General features: G+C 39.3%; 1 protein-coding gene across 6 annotated transcripts in view; it reads right to left on the bottom strand.

The window, feature by feature from the left end:
* GSAP (gamma-secretase activating protein) overlaps nucleotides 1–13112 on the bottom strand; it is an 85095-nt gene that overhangs the window by 48656 nt on the left and 23327 nt on the right. For all 6 annotated transcript variants that reach the window (XR_004299082.1, XM_032402304.1, XM_032402302.1 and 3 more), the window contains 6 exons: nucleotides 11871–11940; nucleotides 10737–10786; nucleotides 7646–7750; nucleotides 6594–6653; nucleotides 5369–5412; nucleotides 4267–4352 (listed from right to left, as the gene is read on the bottom strand). Coding sequence is in view for 5 of the 6 variants with exons in the window: in XM_032402304.1 (XP_032258195.1) it covers nucleotides 4267–4352; nucleotides 5369–5412; nucleotides 6594–6653; nucleotides 7646–7750; nucleotides 10737–10786; nucleotides 11871–11940 (415 nt within the window). In the remaining variant the exon portion in view is untranslated. The remainder of the gene's footprint in view (nucleotides 1–4266; nucleotides 4353–5368; nucleotides 5413–6593; nucleotides 6654–7645; nucleotides 7751–10736; nucleotides 10787–11870; nucleotides 11941–13112) is intronic.

Genomic DNA, 13112 nt, shown 5'->3' with positions numbered 1-13112 from the left:
CCCTTCACTGCTTTAGGAAGTCTCTGATTTACCCTCCTGCTAGGAACCATTTTTAAAAATCTACACAAACTCAATCTTAATACGGAAGGTTTTGCCCACCATCACCTCTCATGAGCAACCCCCTCATCCAGATTTTAACCTCTCATGCCTTGGAAGGTAGGGGATTTCATTTCTTTCTTTCTTTCTTTCTTTCTTTCTTTCTTTCTTTCTTTCTTTCTTTCTTTCTTTTCTTTCTTTCTTTCTTTCTTTCTTTCTTTCTTTCTTTCTTTCTTTCTTTCTTTCTTTTTAAGATTTTATCTATTTATTAGAGAGAGAGCGCGCGCACAAGCAGGGGGAGTGGCAGGCAGAGGGAGAAGAGCAGACTCCCCACCGAGCAAGGAGCCCAATTCGGGACTCGATCCCAGGACCTTGAGATCATGACCTGAGCCAAAGGCAGACACTTAATGGACTGAGCCACCCAGGCACCCCAGGGATTTCATTTCTTAGGGCAGGAAAATTCAGGACAAAGATGCTTTCAAGAATAACAAGTAACGCTGAAAGGACAAAGTAGCTCCCAACAACCAATATGGGACAAATGAACATCAAATATTGTGATAGCATCATCACTGATGCAACATTGCGTTTGTTTAAGACCCTGAGTCTGTCAGCACCTTTTTCATGAACCATGTTCTCTGGTCTCCACGCCCGCGGGAAATGAAGCTCTCTGGTGTAGAGGGAGCCATACAGGGATTAGACTATTTGCTCCCTTCTCCATTCCCACTTCAGGTTTTCGTTTGTTTAACCACAAAGTTCGTGAAAAATCATTTTTAAAAAGCAATTTGGGAAATACATGAGCTGACAGTTTATTGGTTAAAAACCAAAAGGTTGCTTCTCTGGCTTGCTGCATCCTAAATAGGGACGCATCCCATTTGGAACCCGCTTATTTCGAGTTCAGAGCTGACTGTGAACAGCAAAAGGCTCATTTTCGACTTTCCTAGACATTGCTTAGAAAGGAAAGAACAGACTCTTCTACCTCTCGTGCAGATAAACCTAACATTTGATGTCATAGATCGCCCGTTTATAAGTTTTAGCTGTTACTGTTCATGAGAAACTCCTATGGGAATAAAATGAAAAGGAATAAAAGCTTCAAAGAATGAAAGCCTAAAATGATTGTTTATAGTCAACAGATTTAAAGTGAAGTAGGAAGGACCTACCCTGGTCCCTCCACGCGAGCTCTGGGTCCCATTACCTCCCACCTGCTCAGCAAATGCGCTCGACCAGTTCTTCCTATCTGCTGTGTACTGTCGTCTTTTCTCTTGCCTTGTAAGTGTTCAAGCATACTGGAGTCTCTACCATCTTCACAAATAATATTCCCTAAATCCTACTACCCCTTCTAGCTGCTGCCTCTCTCATGGCTACACCTCCCACATGCTATTTCACCCAGCACCATCATTTCTCCTCAGTCACCCAACACAAAGTACTCACGTTAACCTTCATGCTGCCAGGCCCCGTAGATTCCACCTCTCGCCACCTTCCCCTTTGTGAAACCCCCTCTGCCTTTGGCTGCTGTAGTAAAACACTTGGTTTTCCCCTCTTCTCTCCATTCTTTTTTTCTTTTTCTTTGGATATTCCACCCAACCTTTATATATTTTGCTTCTCAGATCTTATTCCTAAGTTTCTTCCCTTTTGACCCTATACTCCTCCCATGGCTTCAAATGCCCACCACAGTCTTTAAAACTTCCATATTTATTCATGTCCCATTCTGACCTCTCTTCTAAGTCCCAGATCTCTCAGTTGACATGTCCAAAACAACCCTCACCGTCTCCCTTCCAAAGCCCCACCTAAACCACTACACCTCAGTAAATGGCACCACTATTCACCCATTTGCTTATGCCGGAAACCTGAGAACCATTCCTTTCCAGCTAACTGACAGCAAGGCTTCTCAGTTCTATCTCTAAACGCATCTCAAACCCATCTAGTTACCATCTCTGACACCCATCCTAGTTCAAGCCATCCTCCACCCAAATGTAGGACTACAACCTCACCCTAACTGCTCATCTCCCCACTTTTTCTCTTGCCTCCTCCAATCCATTCTTCACACGGCAGCCAGCGATCTTTCAAATACACATCTAATCACATCACTGCTTGCTTAAAACACTTCAGTGAAGGAGCATCAAGGAGTGCCATGTGAAAAGTTGTTGGGGAATGGGGCATTCACCCCGTGCCAAAGTAATACTTCACAGTTTACTCATGCAAAGATTAAAATGTACCTTTTTAAGGGAGATTGACAGTGGTTACCATGTAACTGAATGACCAAACTTGGCATCACAAATAGAACATCCTGACATTATGCGTCTCCTGATCTGGTGCAAGTAAATTTCACAATATCACCCCATGAAGTGTTCTTACAAAAAAATTTTAACCTATGCGTAATGGTGTCTTTCAGTCTAACTACCAATTTTCAGAGAATGTGGAGGATAGAGGAAGAAGTTAAACACTTCCACAAGGAAACAATTAGACAAATCCAGAATGTAGGACATTCCACAAGGTAACAAAATATCAATGTTGTGAAAGAAAAACAAAGGGGGTAGAGGATAGAGGGAGGGAAGTGATCTACATTAAAACAGATGACAAAGACATAATAACCAGAAATAATACATAAGTCTTGATGGCATCCTGACTTTAAAAGTTATACATATGCATACATTTATTCATTGGTATACATACACACATATGTAACACATATGCATACACATACACAGACAATATACACATAATAGGACTTTTTTGAAATCATTATAGAAATTTGAATATGAAATAATTATTATTAGTGTGATTAATTTCTTTCAGTGATAATGGAACTGAGGTTATGTAAAAGAGTGTCCTTGACCTAAGGAGATACATGCTGTTATTTAGTGGTAAAGTGTGAGGATGTCTGCAACTTACTTTTGAATGGTTTAGTCAAAAGGAAGAATGTGGTACCTATGCATGGGGAGAATGATCAAGCAAATATTGTAAATGACACAATTAAGTAAAAGGTACATGAATGTTCATTCTGTTCTTGAACTTTTCTGTAATGCTTGAACGTTCTAAAAATTAAAAAAAAAAAAAAAAAACCTTTAATGACCTTAGAACTCTGAGAATAAAATATAAAATTTTTCATGGTCTGCAAGGCCCTACATTACCTGACTCAAGCCTACTCTTCAGCTCTCACCCATGGTGTTCTCCGGCTTGCTCACTCTACTTCAGTCACACTGTTCTTAGTTCATAAACACCCTACAAGTCTCAAGTGAAATATCATTTCCTTCCCTAAACTCTCAAAACTGGTTTATGGAGGGACTTTATGCCTGAAATTGGAAAAAATGGGATGGATAATGGAGTGAGATAGCAAGGGGGACAATTTTCAGGACTAAGACAGAATGGGACACAATGTCCTGGAGGGTAAGACCAACAGGGATAAACTAGCTGAACTAGAACATATCTGAAGATACTAGCATCTACCATTAAGCCTCCATTATATACTCTCATAACTTCCTAATTCCTACAATTTATCCAGATTCTTTTGAAGTACTATGTGTGCACTTATTTAATGTCTAAACTGCAAACAATAACCTCTGTACTAATAAAAATTAGGTCCATTTTGCTCATCATTGTTATCTTCAATACATAGCGCACAGTAAGTCTCCATAAACATTGGCTTAGTGAATACCACATAATTTGGCTTTAAAGGAATACAGTTTTACTCCAAGTGCTACTTAACTCAGTGGTAACCGTCCACTCAAGCTAGGGTATTTAAAAAGGCTATTAGATTTAGTTATTAGAGTTGACTGTGTAGACAATTACGTACACTAATAACTTTATGTCAAGCTTTGATTGTTAGCTCAGTAAGTTATAGAATGGTTCTTAGAGAAGCTAGGTACATAGGTTTAGAACCAAATATATCAGTAAGCCTGACACAAAAAGCATCCCCATAATTGGATGCCATTTGTTAAAAGATGGAGCAGGTGAAAATGTAGATCAATTACATATGAATCTATCCCCTCTATTAAAAAATACAAATAACTATTAGAACAATAACCTTGCTGACTGTGGCTTCTTTCATACAAACAGAGAATATATAAAATTGCAGTGGAGAAGATAATTTGGTATATAAATATCCATCTGATCACTTAAGTAAGATTGTGGCTCTATTATATTTTAAGGATCCATATGGCTAAGGAAATGACTAAATTTTTTATAGAACTCAAGTATAGTTGAATAAATTGATAAATACAATCCTGGTTCTACCTGTATGGTTGGTAAAAACGCACAGGGTCAGGTGTTTGGATAAGTTCTCTTGGTCTTGAAGATCATCACATCCAAAGTTTACAAGTCTAAGGACATAAAGGATAAGAAACTGAATGCATTTAAAAATTAGTTCCCTCTTTCACTTAATGCAGTGAGCATTGCATAATTGACTGTGTCATACACTTGAAACTAATATAATACTGTATGTCAACTACACTTTAATAAGAAGAATTTTTTAAAATAAAAAATAAAGTTCCTTTATAAAGGATAGTAACCACTATAACATACCCACAGAAGTAGAGACTTGTCCCTGAGAAATTTAAGATGTTTTAGTTTTTGTTTAAAAGTTCTATAAAACTAATAAAAAATACATAAATGGCATGGCCCTGGCAATAGAGGAAAAAAAATAAAAACAGAAGCTGAAAGTAATAAAACTTTTTTTCTAAAGTAGAGTACTGCATATATAGTTTCAAAGTAAGAACGGAGTGTTCATATGTGATGAAATAAAGCTACTGAAACATAGAACAGTTTAGGATTATCATTATTCTAATTCAAGAAGACTTTCATTTCTTCTGTGCACTAGTGGGTTTGTGTCTATTTTTTCAAAAATGTTCATGTTTTTACTCTATGTAAAATAGTCTGGGGGAAGAAAAGCTCACCTTTGTAAAGGTGTAAAAAGGAAAACAAATAGTAATGCAACAGACAGCTGAGCCACACGTGGATTGACTGCAAACCCCTTCTCTTTGGTGGCAACAAGAGAAGGGGTTTGATGTTTGATTCTAAATGTAGCTCTGATTCATCAAATCCCTTTATTGAATCACAGGGAGAAGAGCACTTCCACGGATCAAAATAAACTGAAACATCCTATAGGAATATATGGCTACGAAAATCAGTATGATTGACTTTACATGAAAAACCCTGTGTTCGTGCTTGATAAAGTTGTTTATATTGCCTATGGAGGACAGAAATATCAAAAGTCACACACACACAAACACGGAATATCTAATTGTCCTTATATCTGCATACCATAAATTAGGTATAAATACAATCATTCTGCCCACGAGTGTCTATAAGAATTAGCAGTAATCAATGAGTAACTTACTTAAATCCTGAGTCACTTAATGTTATATCCAAGGGTGCTTCAAACTGTCAAAAAATCATGAGAAAACAAACCAAAAAATGACATTAATTTAGCGATGATAGTTCTGAAACCCAGAGCAAGTCTGACAATGCTGTGCTTGCCTATTGATGAAGAGCCCTTTTAACCATCATTTTCTTCAGACATTATCCCCCAGATCCACAGCACAGAAAGTCCATTGGGAATATTCTAGAGTTTACGCACAATCACAGGCTTGGTGTATATTTATTTCTTAAAGGGCTAATACTTGACAAACTGCCTCAGATTTGAATATCATAAATGGGTTGTATAATACGCCAATCAGTAGGGGTAGACTTTTTACAAGATACAGGTGACCATGCATAGAGGGAAGGACTGGATGTCTTTAGAAGGAGAATGAGGGAGTTTTTTTTTTTTTTTTAGAAAGGGCAGGAGGAGGGGCGCCTGGGTGGCTCAGTCGTTAAGCGTCTGCCTTCAGCTCAGGTCATGATCCCAGAGTCCTGGGATCGAGCCCCGCATCGGGCTCCCTGCTCGGCGGGAAGTCTGCTTCTCCCTCTCCCACTTCCCCCTGCTTGTGTTCCCTCTCTCGCTGTGTCTCTCTCTGTCAAATAAATAAATAAAATCTTTAAAAAAAAAAAAAAGAAAGAAAGGGCAGGAGGAATAAATGAAATTCTTGTAATGGTATGATATCAATCTATATTAGACACCAATACTAATCCTAGTGAAGAATAACTTTCTCTTCATCACAGGTAAAGATATTTAGGATTCCTCACTACAAGACTAGCATTCCAAATGGCTTTGCCAGGAGTGATGCTAGATTTTTACTACTTAGACTATACACTCTCATTGACGTTTTACCCTACACTCAAATCCACCATCCTCACAAGTCTTTTTGGCTCAAATGACTTGTAACCACTTAAAGCTGTCTACTATAGACCATACCTATTACCTTCTACAAATCCTCACTCATATGCTTGTGTCTTTAATGAGAGGCATTCAGTTAGCAGAAATTTCCTGTGTGCTCTTCGAATCACCTACGTTAATTGTATTTGTTATAGAGTTGAAGCCTTGAGATGACAAGAACTATGTTACTTGCTCATGCAAGTGATGAACACAAGAATGCTAAAATGCTGTTTCTGGTAACAGCTCTCTTTAAAAGGAGGCCATGTGTTATAAAATTTCCTATAGCCCAATCATTCTCCGGACTTACCATTAAGTTAAACTTCTCATCAGCAGAAAACTGGATGCATTTTAAGACACTCCTTGATTTCTAAAAGGGAAAACAGAATAAATGACAAATTACAAAAAAGAAAAAATCAACAAAGGGGCACGTGACTGGCTCAGGTGGTGGAGTGTGCAACTCTTGATCTTGGGGTTGTGAGTTTGAACCTCACGTTGGGTATAGAGATGACTTAAAAAAAATAAAATCTTTAAAAAAAGATCAACAGGGGAGCCTGGGTGGCTCAGTCAGTTGAGCGTCCGACTCTCGGTTTCAGCTCAGGTCATGATCTCGGGGTCATGGGATCAAGCCCAGAGTCGGGCTCTGTGCTCAGTGCAGAGTCTGCTAGAGATTCTCTCTCTCCCTCTGCCCCTCCCTCGCTGATGTGCATGCACGCACATGCTCTGTCTCTAAATAAATAAATATTTTTTTATATTTATTTATTCATGAGAGTCAGAGAGAGAGATAGAGAGAGGCAGAGGCAGAGGAGAAGCAGGCTCCCCACCTAGCAGGGAGCCCGATGCGGGACTCGATCCCAGGACCCTGGGATCGTGACCTGAGCCGAAGGCAGACGCTCAACCATCTGAGCCACCCAGGTGCCCCTAAATAAAATCTTTTTTTAAAAAGATTTTATTTATTTATTTGACAGAGCGAGTGAGCACAAGCAGGGGGAGTGGCAGGCAGAGGGAGAAGCAGGCTCTCTGCTGAGCAGGGAGCCCGATGCGGGGCTCGATCCCAGCACCCTGGGATCATGACCTGAGCCAAAGGCAGACGGTTAACCGACTGAGCCACCCAGGTGCCCCAAATAAAATCTTTAAAAAACAATAAAAATAAAAATGTTTTTGTTGAAAAACATTAGTAAAAAAGAAAGAGAGAAAAGGAAGCAACCACGAGGCAAACAGTAATGAAAATATTTCATATTTTTAATAAACTTTCATTGATTGTCCCCATCAATGAAAATGCAGTGATTAATAAATTATAATAATGGTAATGTCAAAATTAAGTTGTACTGGTAAAAAGGAGGCCAGTGGACTAGTTTTTACCTTCAGGTCAATGTAGTATAATCTCTGCTCTGACATATCCCATTGAGCCCAAACAAAATCCTCAGCTACTCTCTCTCTTGGGAGATGGCCAGAGTCTTTAAGTACCTAAAGAGCCAAAGAGATTTTAGAGATAAGCAACTACTTTAAAGGAGAATATTTCTGGATTTATTATTTTGCCTATTCTATCTTCATAATATGTAGAAATATTTCCACAGTTTATTTTTAGCATTCCCCTACCCCTAACACATACACATGGAAAGTCTTTCCAGAAAAGATTTAAGGCATTATTTAATTACTTGCTCTTTCCAAACACTCTATAAAGAACTATATTATTCTTGTCCCTAATTAGCCAGACAGGATGGGGCTGTTGAAGGCAAGACCACACCTACCACAAATCAACACCAGGGCCAACAGAAGATTCAAAGCTTCCCATTCTGTACATAACCCACTCAGGTATCTGCAGACAAAAGGGCTTCCCCACCAAAGATAGCAGCTGTGACGCCAAGGAAAAAACTCAGGCCTGGGGGGAGGGGAGCACTGCCCCCCAGATCTGCCATAAGCTATTCATGTGTCTTTGGTCATGCTTCTTACCTTTAGGTCTTCCACAATGAGTATGGTGATACTGCCCATCCTTCAAAACCCAGCTTACGCATGGCCTCCTGTAGGAAGCCCTCCCTCACCTCCTCTCAAGGCACAGCCCCCCACCTCTGTATTCCTGTGGTTCTCTGGCATACTTAACTAATGTTATAAGTCTGCCCCGATGAGTGTGCACTCTCCTACAACACCTTTATATTCTCAACTTTTGTTCTCAATAAGATTCTAAACTTTGGGCAACACATCTTGTTTCCATTTTTCTGAAATTTGTTAAATTAGAACAGATTTGGGGACTCCCAGATAAAGGTATATACTGACAAAAACATGATCATCAGAGTGTGGCAACCCAGATTCACGTCTCAGTTTTTTCCCTCTCTAGAGTTCCCTCACCTCTGTGAGCCTTGCTTGTTGCATTCTCTGTAAACATGGGGATAATTATAACACTGCCTACTTACCACAGGATGTTGTTATGAATGCGTGGAACCGCACACTGCCTTAAGAAGCTGTCATCTAAGCCCTTAAGAATAAGAGTAGTGGGGGTGCTTGGGGGGCTCCAGAGGCATCCGACTCTTGGTTTCAGCTCAGGTCATGATCTCAGGGTCCTGGGATCAACTCCCACACCTGCTCTGTGCTCAGTGGGGAGTCTGCTTGAGGATTTCTCTCCCTCTCCCTCTGCTCCTCCCTCGCATGTGTGTGCTCTTTCAAATAAATAAATAAATCTCAAAAAAAAAAAAAAGGAGGAGGAGGACAGCGATACTTCAGAGAAGGGCAGGCGAGGACGACGGTGTGCTGAGGCTACTCTGTGTTGGCTGCTGACAGGCGGCCACACTCTGCAGTATCTCTATGGCTCCCAGCCCCTCTTCTAACCAGCCAGTCCTCTGTCTACACCCATTCCTGGGCTTGTTTATTTCACTGACCCTGAAATGTTTATGGGACTCTCTCCTCTAAATCCGCATTGCTGGCTTTGGGATTCTGCCTTCATTCTTCCTCTCTGGTCTGACTCTTTTCCGACCCCTGGCCCTGTCCGTACCCCACCATCTGTGCCCTGCCATCATGCCACGGGTGGCCCAGAGCTCCAGCCACACACTTTCTAGTCATTTTCCAGCCAGGCACCTTGATTTGAGGCTTTCAATCAGAGATACATAATTAATAAATGCATTTTCCATTTCTATGTTCTTCACTTAACTTTAAAATTAAAATCTTCAGGGAAGGATTATTTTGCTGCCAACTATTTAAATATTAAAGGAAATAATTTTTAATATCAGTAATATATTATGCTCTTACACCGACTGTCAAGAAAAAGGCAACCCAACAGAAAAATAGACAAGGATATAACTAAGCAATTTTCAGAAAAACAAATTCACACAGCCAGTGATATTAACAGAAATACCAACAAAAATAATAATGTTTTAACTTAACACTCATCAAATTGGATTTTTTTTTTTAAAACGGCAAATGCATCTATGACTGGTATGGATAGAGGGAAAGGGTATTCTTACACATTGCTTGTACAACTGTGAATTGTTACAAGGTTTTTTGGAAAGCAAGCTAGCGAAATCTGTTGAAATATATTAAATGCTATACCCGTCAACCCAATTATCCATCCCTGAGGATTTAGCCTAGAGAAATATGTGTACCAAAAATGTAAAGCTATTTAAAAAAAAAAAATTTGAAATAATTTGTAACACAAAAAAGATGGAAAAAAAAAAGTGGCAATCCAGTGAGTGTCCACCCATGGGAGAATGATTGAAACTGTGTACATCCATACCAGGGACTATTATGTACTTCGAAAAAGAATGAATTGACCTATTCTGGTTGACTTGTAGGTAATGCCACAAAGTTGAATGAGGAAGGAGTGAATAATAAACCCCTGGGTGTGTCAGGGGTGGGGATGGGAAATACATAGGTTCAGAGAAGTGCATGAAAGGAGACATAATAGGTTATAGACAAAAATTAGAGGTGAAAAGGCAAGGAGAAACGGAATATAAGCAATAAAAAAAAAGAAAAAAACTGAACTATATGAATCCCCATATGATCCCATTTATTCTATGTATGTCTAAAAATTAGGGGGAAAAGTTCTATCTCTATTTAAAAACCTATAGGGATAGCCCTGATATATTAAGTAAAAAGCAAAAACAAAAATGGCCAACTAATAATCATATTATGATTCTATTTTGGTAAAAATGACTGAATCTGCGCATGTGCACCTAACCATGTGTATGTGTGTATGAGCAAGGTAAAGGTGTGGAAAGAGTTCCACAAAGCTGTCATGAGTTATCTCATGAGACTGAGATTGGAGAGTGAGGTCAAGATAAAGGAGATAATTAACTCCTTCATACGTCTAGTATTATTTCACATGTTACAACAGCAAGCCTATAATTTGTAAGACATCAAATAAAGAAAGTGGTCTGTGTCTATAACATAACTATCCTTAACAGTCTCGAAATGTCACTGTGGGAAAAAAAACTCCGAAGCAAAAGAGATTTCAAATATTTACCACTCTATTGCCATCTTCTTGGGTGACCTGGATATGAATTTTCTCAATATCTTTAAAAAAAGAAACAATAGAAAGACAGTTTAACCTTTACGAAAATCATGAGCACTTTTTTACACCTAACAGTGGTGAATCTTTATTTATAAAAGCAATACAGATTAATCAATTGGCTGGAAAGATAGTATTATCACACACAGAAGTTTCATGATCTAAGTGCAAAACAAAACCCACCTTTCTCCAGACTCCCTCCACAGTCTACTGCTAATCCAGCATTTACTTTGCCCTTCAATATCAACAATACATGAAGCATTTAGCCCTTCTACTCCCCTGGGTTCCCTCAAATGTTGGCCTTCCCTGCACCATCTTCCCTGCACCAAATAGTCTTATTTGAGCTAACAGGGGTTCATTGGGCAGAGTTCATCCAAGCACTTCTTGTGTGGTCCCATTCTCTCAGTAAGCAATCTAGATTTGGCCATACTTAACCTTCTGCCAGTTCTAGTTACAAAAATGTGAGATAGATAATTGGTCATGAGCATAGACACTGAACACAAACCTAACCCTTTCAGGCCTGTCCTTCCCATTATAAATCAGCAGTCCCATTTTGTAACATGAAAGACGGCTTACTAGATAAGATCTGCCAATGGATTTTGAACTTTCTCTGCCACCCTTCCCACCCAAAAGTGTAAACTTCATTAAGGGATGTCCCATTCTTATTTGTCTCTACCTGAATTTGACCAAGTATGTGTCTTCAAATTCTACCATCAAATTCTTCTGGCTTCTAATACCTTCCCCTTTTTTGATCTGAGGTGACAGACACCTTAAAGAAAGATGAACTAAAGAAGGCAAAAATGGCCTCCACAACTGTCCTACACTCTACCATGTGACAAAAGTGGAAATCCATGTATGTAGGAGCCCATCATTCCCAGGATGGGGACACAGAGCAGGGCCTAAGGGAACAAGTGGGGGCAGAATGAAAAGCCCTTCCACAGGAGTGCTAGACCTTAAATGGACATCAAAGGTCAGTTGGACCTTTAGCACTGGTGAGTGGACATCTAGAAGATTCAGTCAAGTCCCATACTTCACTAAGAGATGAACCCTTCATGAAGTTCATATATACCACCTAAAAGATACACTTACATTTCTCCTCTGAAATCAGTAACAGATGGTTCTCTGCAAGAGGGTGACTTTCCACATGGGGGTAGAGAAACTGTAAAAAGGAAATTAATCAAAATCATAAGCAACTACCTTGCTTACACAAATATTTCAAAAGTTTCTGATCACTGTACTACCACATACCACAGAAGATACTGGAACCATAGACTAGTTTAGGCAAATCACATATACACACATTACAGACAGAAGCAAAGAGGAAAAAGAAACACTTTCAGGGGCTCAGTTTCCCGGGGGAAATTGATGGCAGGTCCAACATAATTCATTTCCACAGTAAGGCTAAAGTAGAAGCTATTTCTAGAGATGGTGCTTTCTATTTTAGAATATGTGATTCTGAAGCCAATCAGAAACAATATAAACAACAGCTGTATAAAAGTTCTTTTCCACATGCACCAAAAAAGTGATCAATACACCTGTTGTGCAACTAAACCTCGTATTTAATTTGACAACCAAGTAAACATATGCTCTACTACAGCTTCCAAAGTCCCACATCGAAGAGACAAAGCACAACGTAATGCGGGACTTTCCAAGAAAGAACAATGAGTCACAGTGTGGCATGCGGTGGAGGATTTATAAGCCTCAAATAATAGAACGACTGCCACTGGGAAGAAAAGGCTTGATCCACCCCACTCCTCCTTCTCTGTGCTCTCCCATATGTGCCAGCCCACAGGACAAAGCAGCCAGCCAGCAACACAGGCCTGATGCTATGAGCTGTGATAAGGGGTCATGGGATGACTCCAGTGACTTAATTCTTTCATCATCAAAAGGGTAACTATAATTCAGCAGTTTCGTTTTGTAACGTGAAAGCTTACTAGATAGGATCCACCAGTGAATTTTGGTTTTTCCCTCCAAACTTCAAAGAATGACAAAAGAACATAACCCTTTTATGTCCCTACTTTATAGTCAGCAGCCTCTCTAAAGACTAGGAAAAATTTTGACGAAATATATTACCTGGTGTCCTAACTTTTCATACTGACAAAATGGAAATAGAACTGGTAAATTTTTCAAAAATTGTCTGTTGTCAAGTTTCCTTCTTAGAATCGAAAAACAAAACATTAACTATACACCATTTCTTCACAGCAAAAACTTCAAAATTATAAAAGATAACAATGCAGAATTCAGTTATGAAAATAACGAAGAACTTATTATGTCCTGATTTGTGAAACTGTGCACATCAAACAGGAAACTGTGTGTACTGGGGTCAAGGAG

This window comes from Phoca vitulina, unplaced genomic scaffold (assembly GCF_004348235.1).
Source record: "Phoca vitulina isolate PV1807 unplaced genomic scaffold, GSC_HSeal_1.0 scaffold4, whole genome shotgun sequence".
Classification (NCBI taxonomy): domain Eukaryota; kingdom Metazoa; phylum Chordata; class Mammalia; order Carnivora; family Phocidae; genus Phoca; species Phoca vitulina.
Note: the sequence above shows the minus strand (reverse complement) of the source record. Positions and strands in the feature narration are given on the sequence as shown.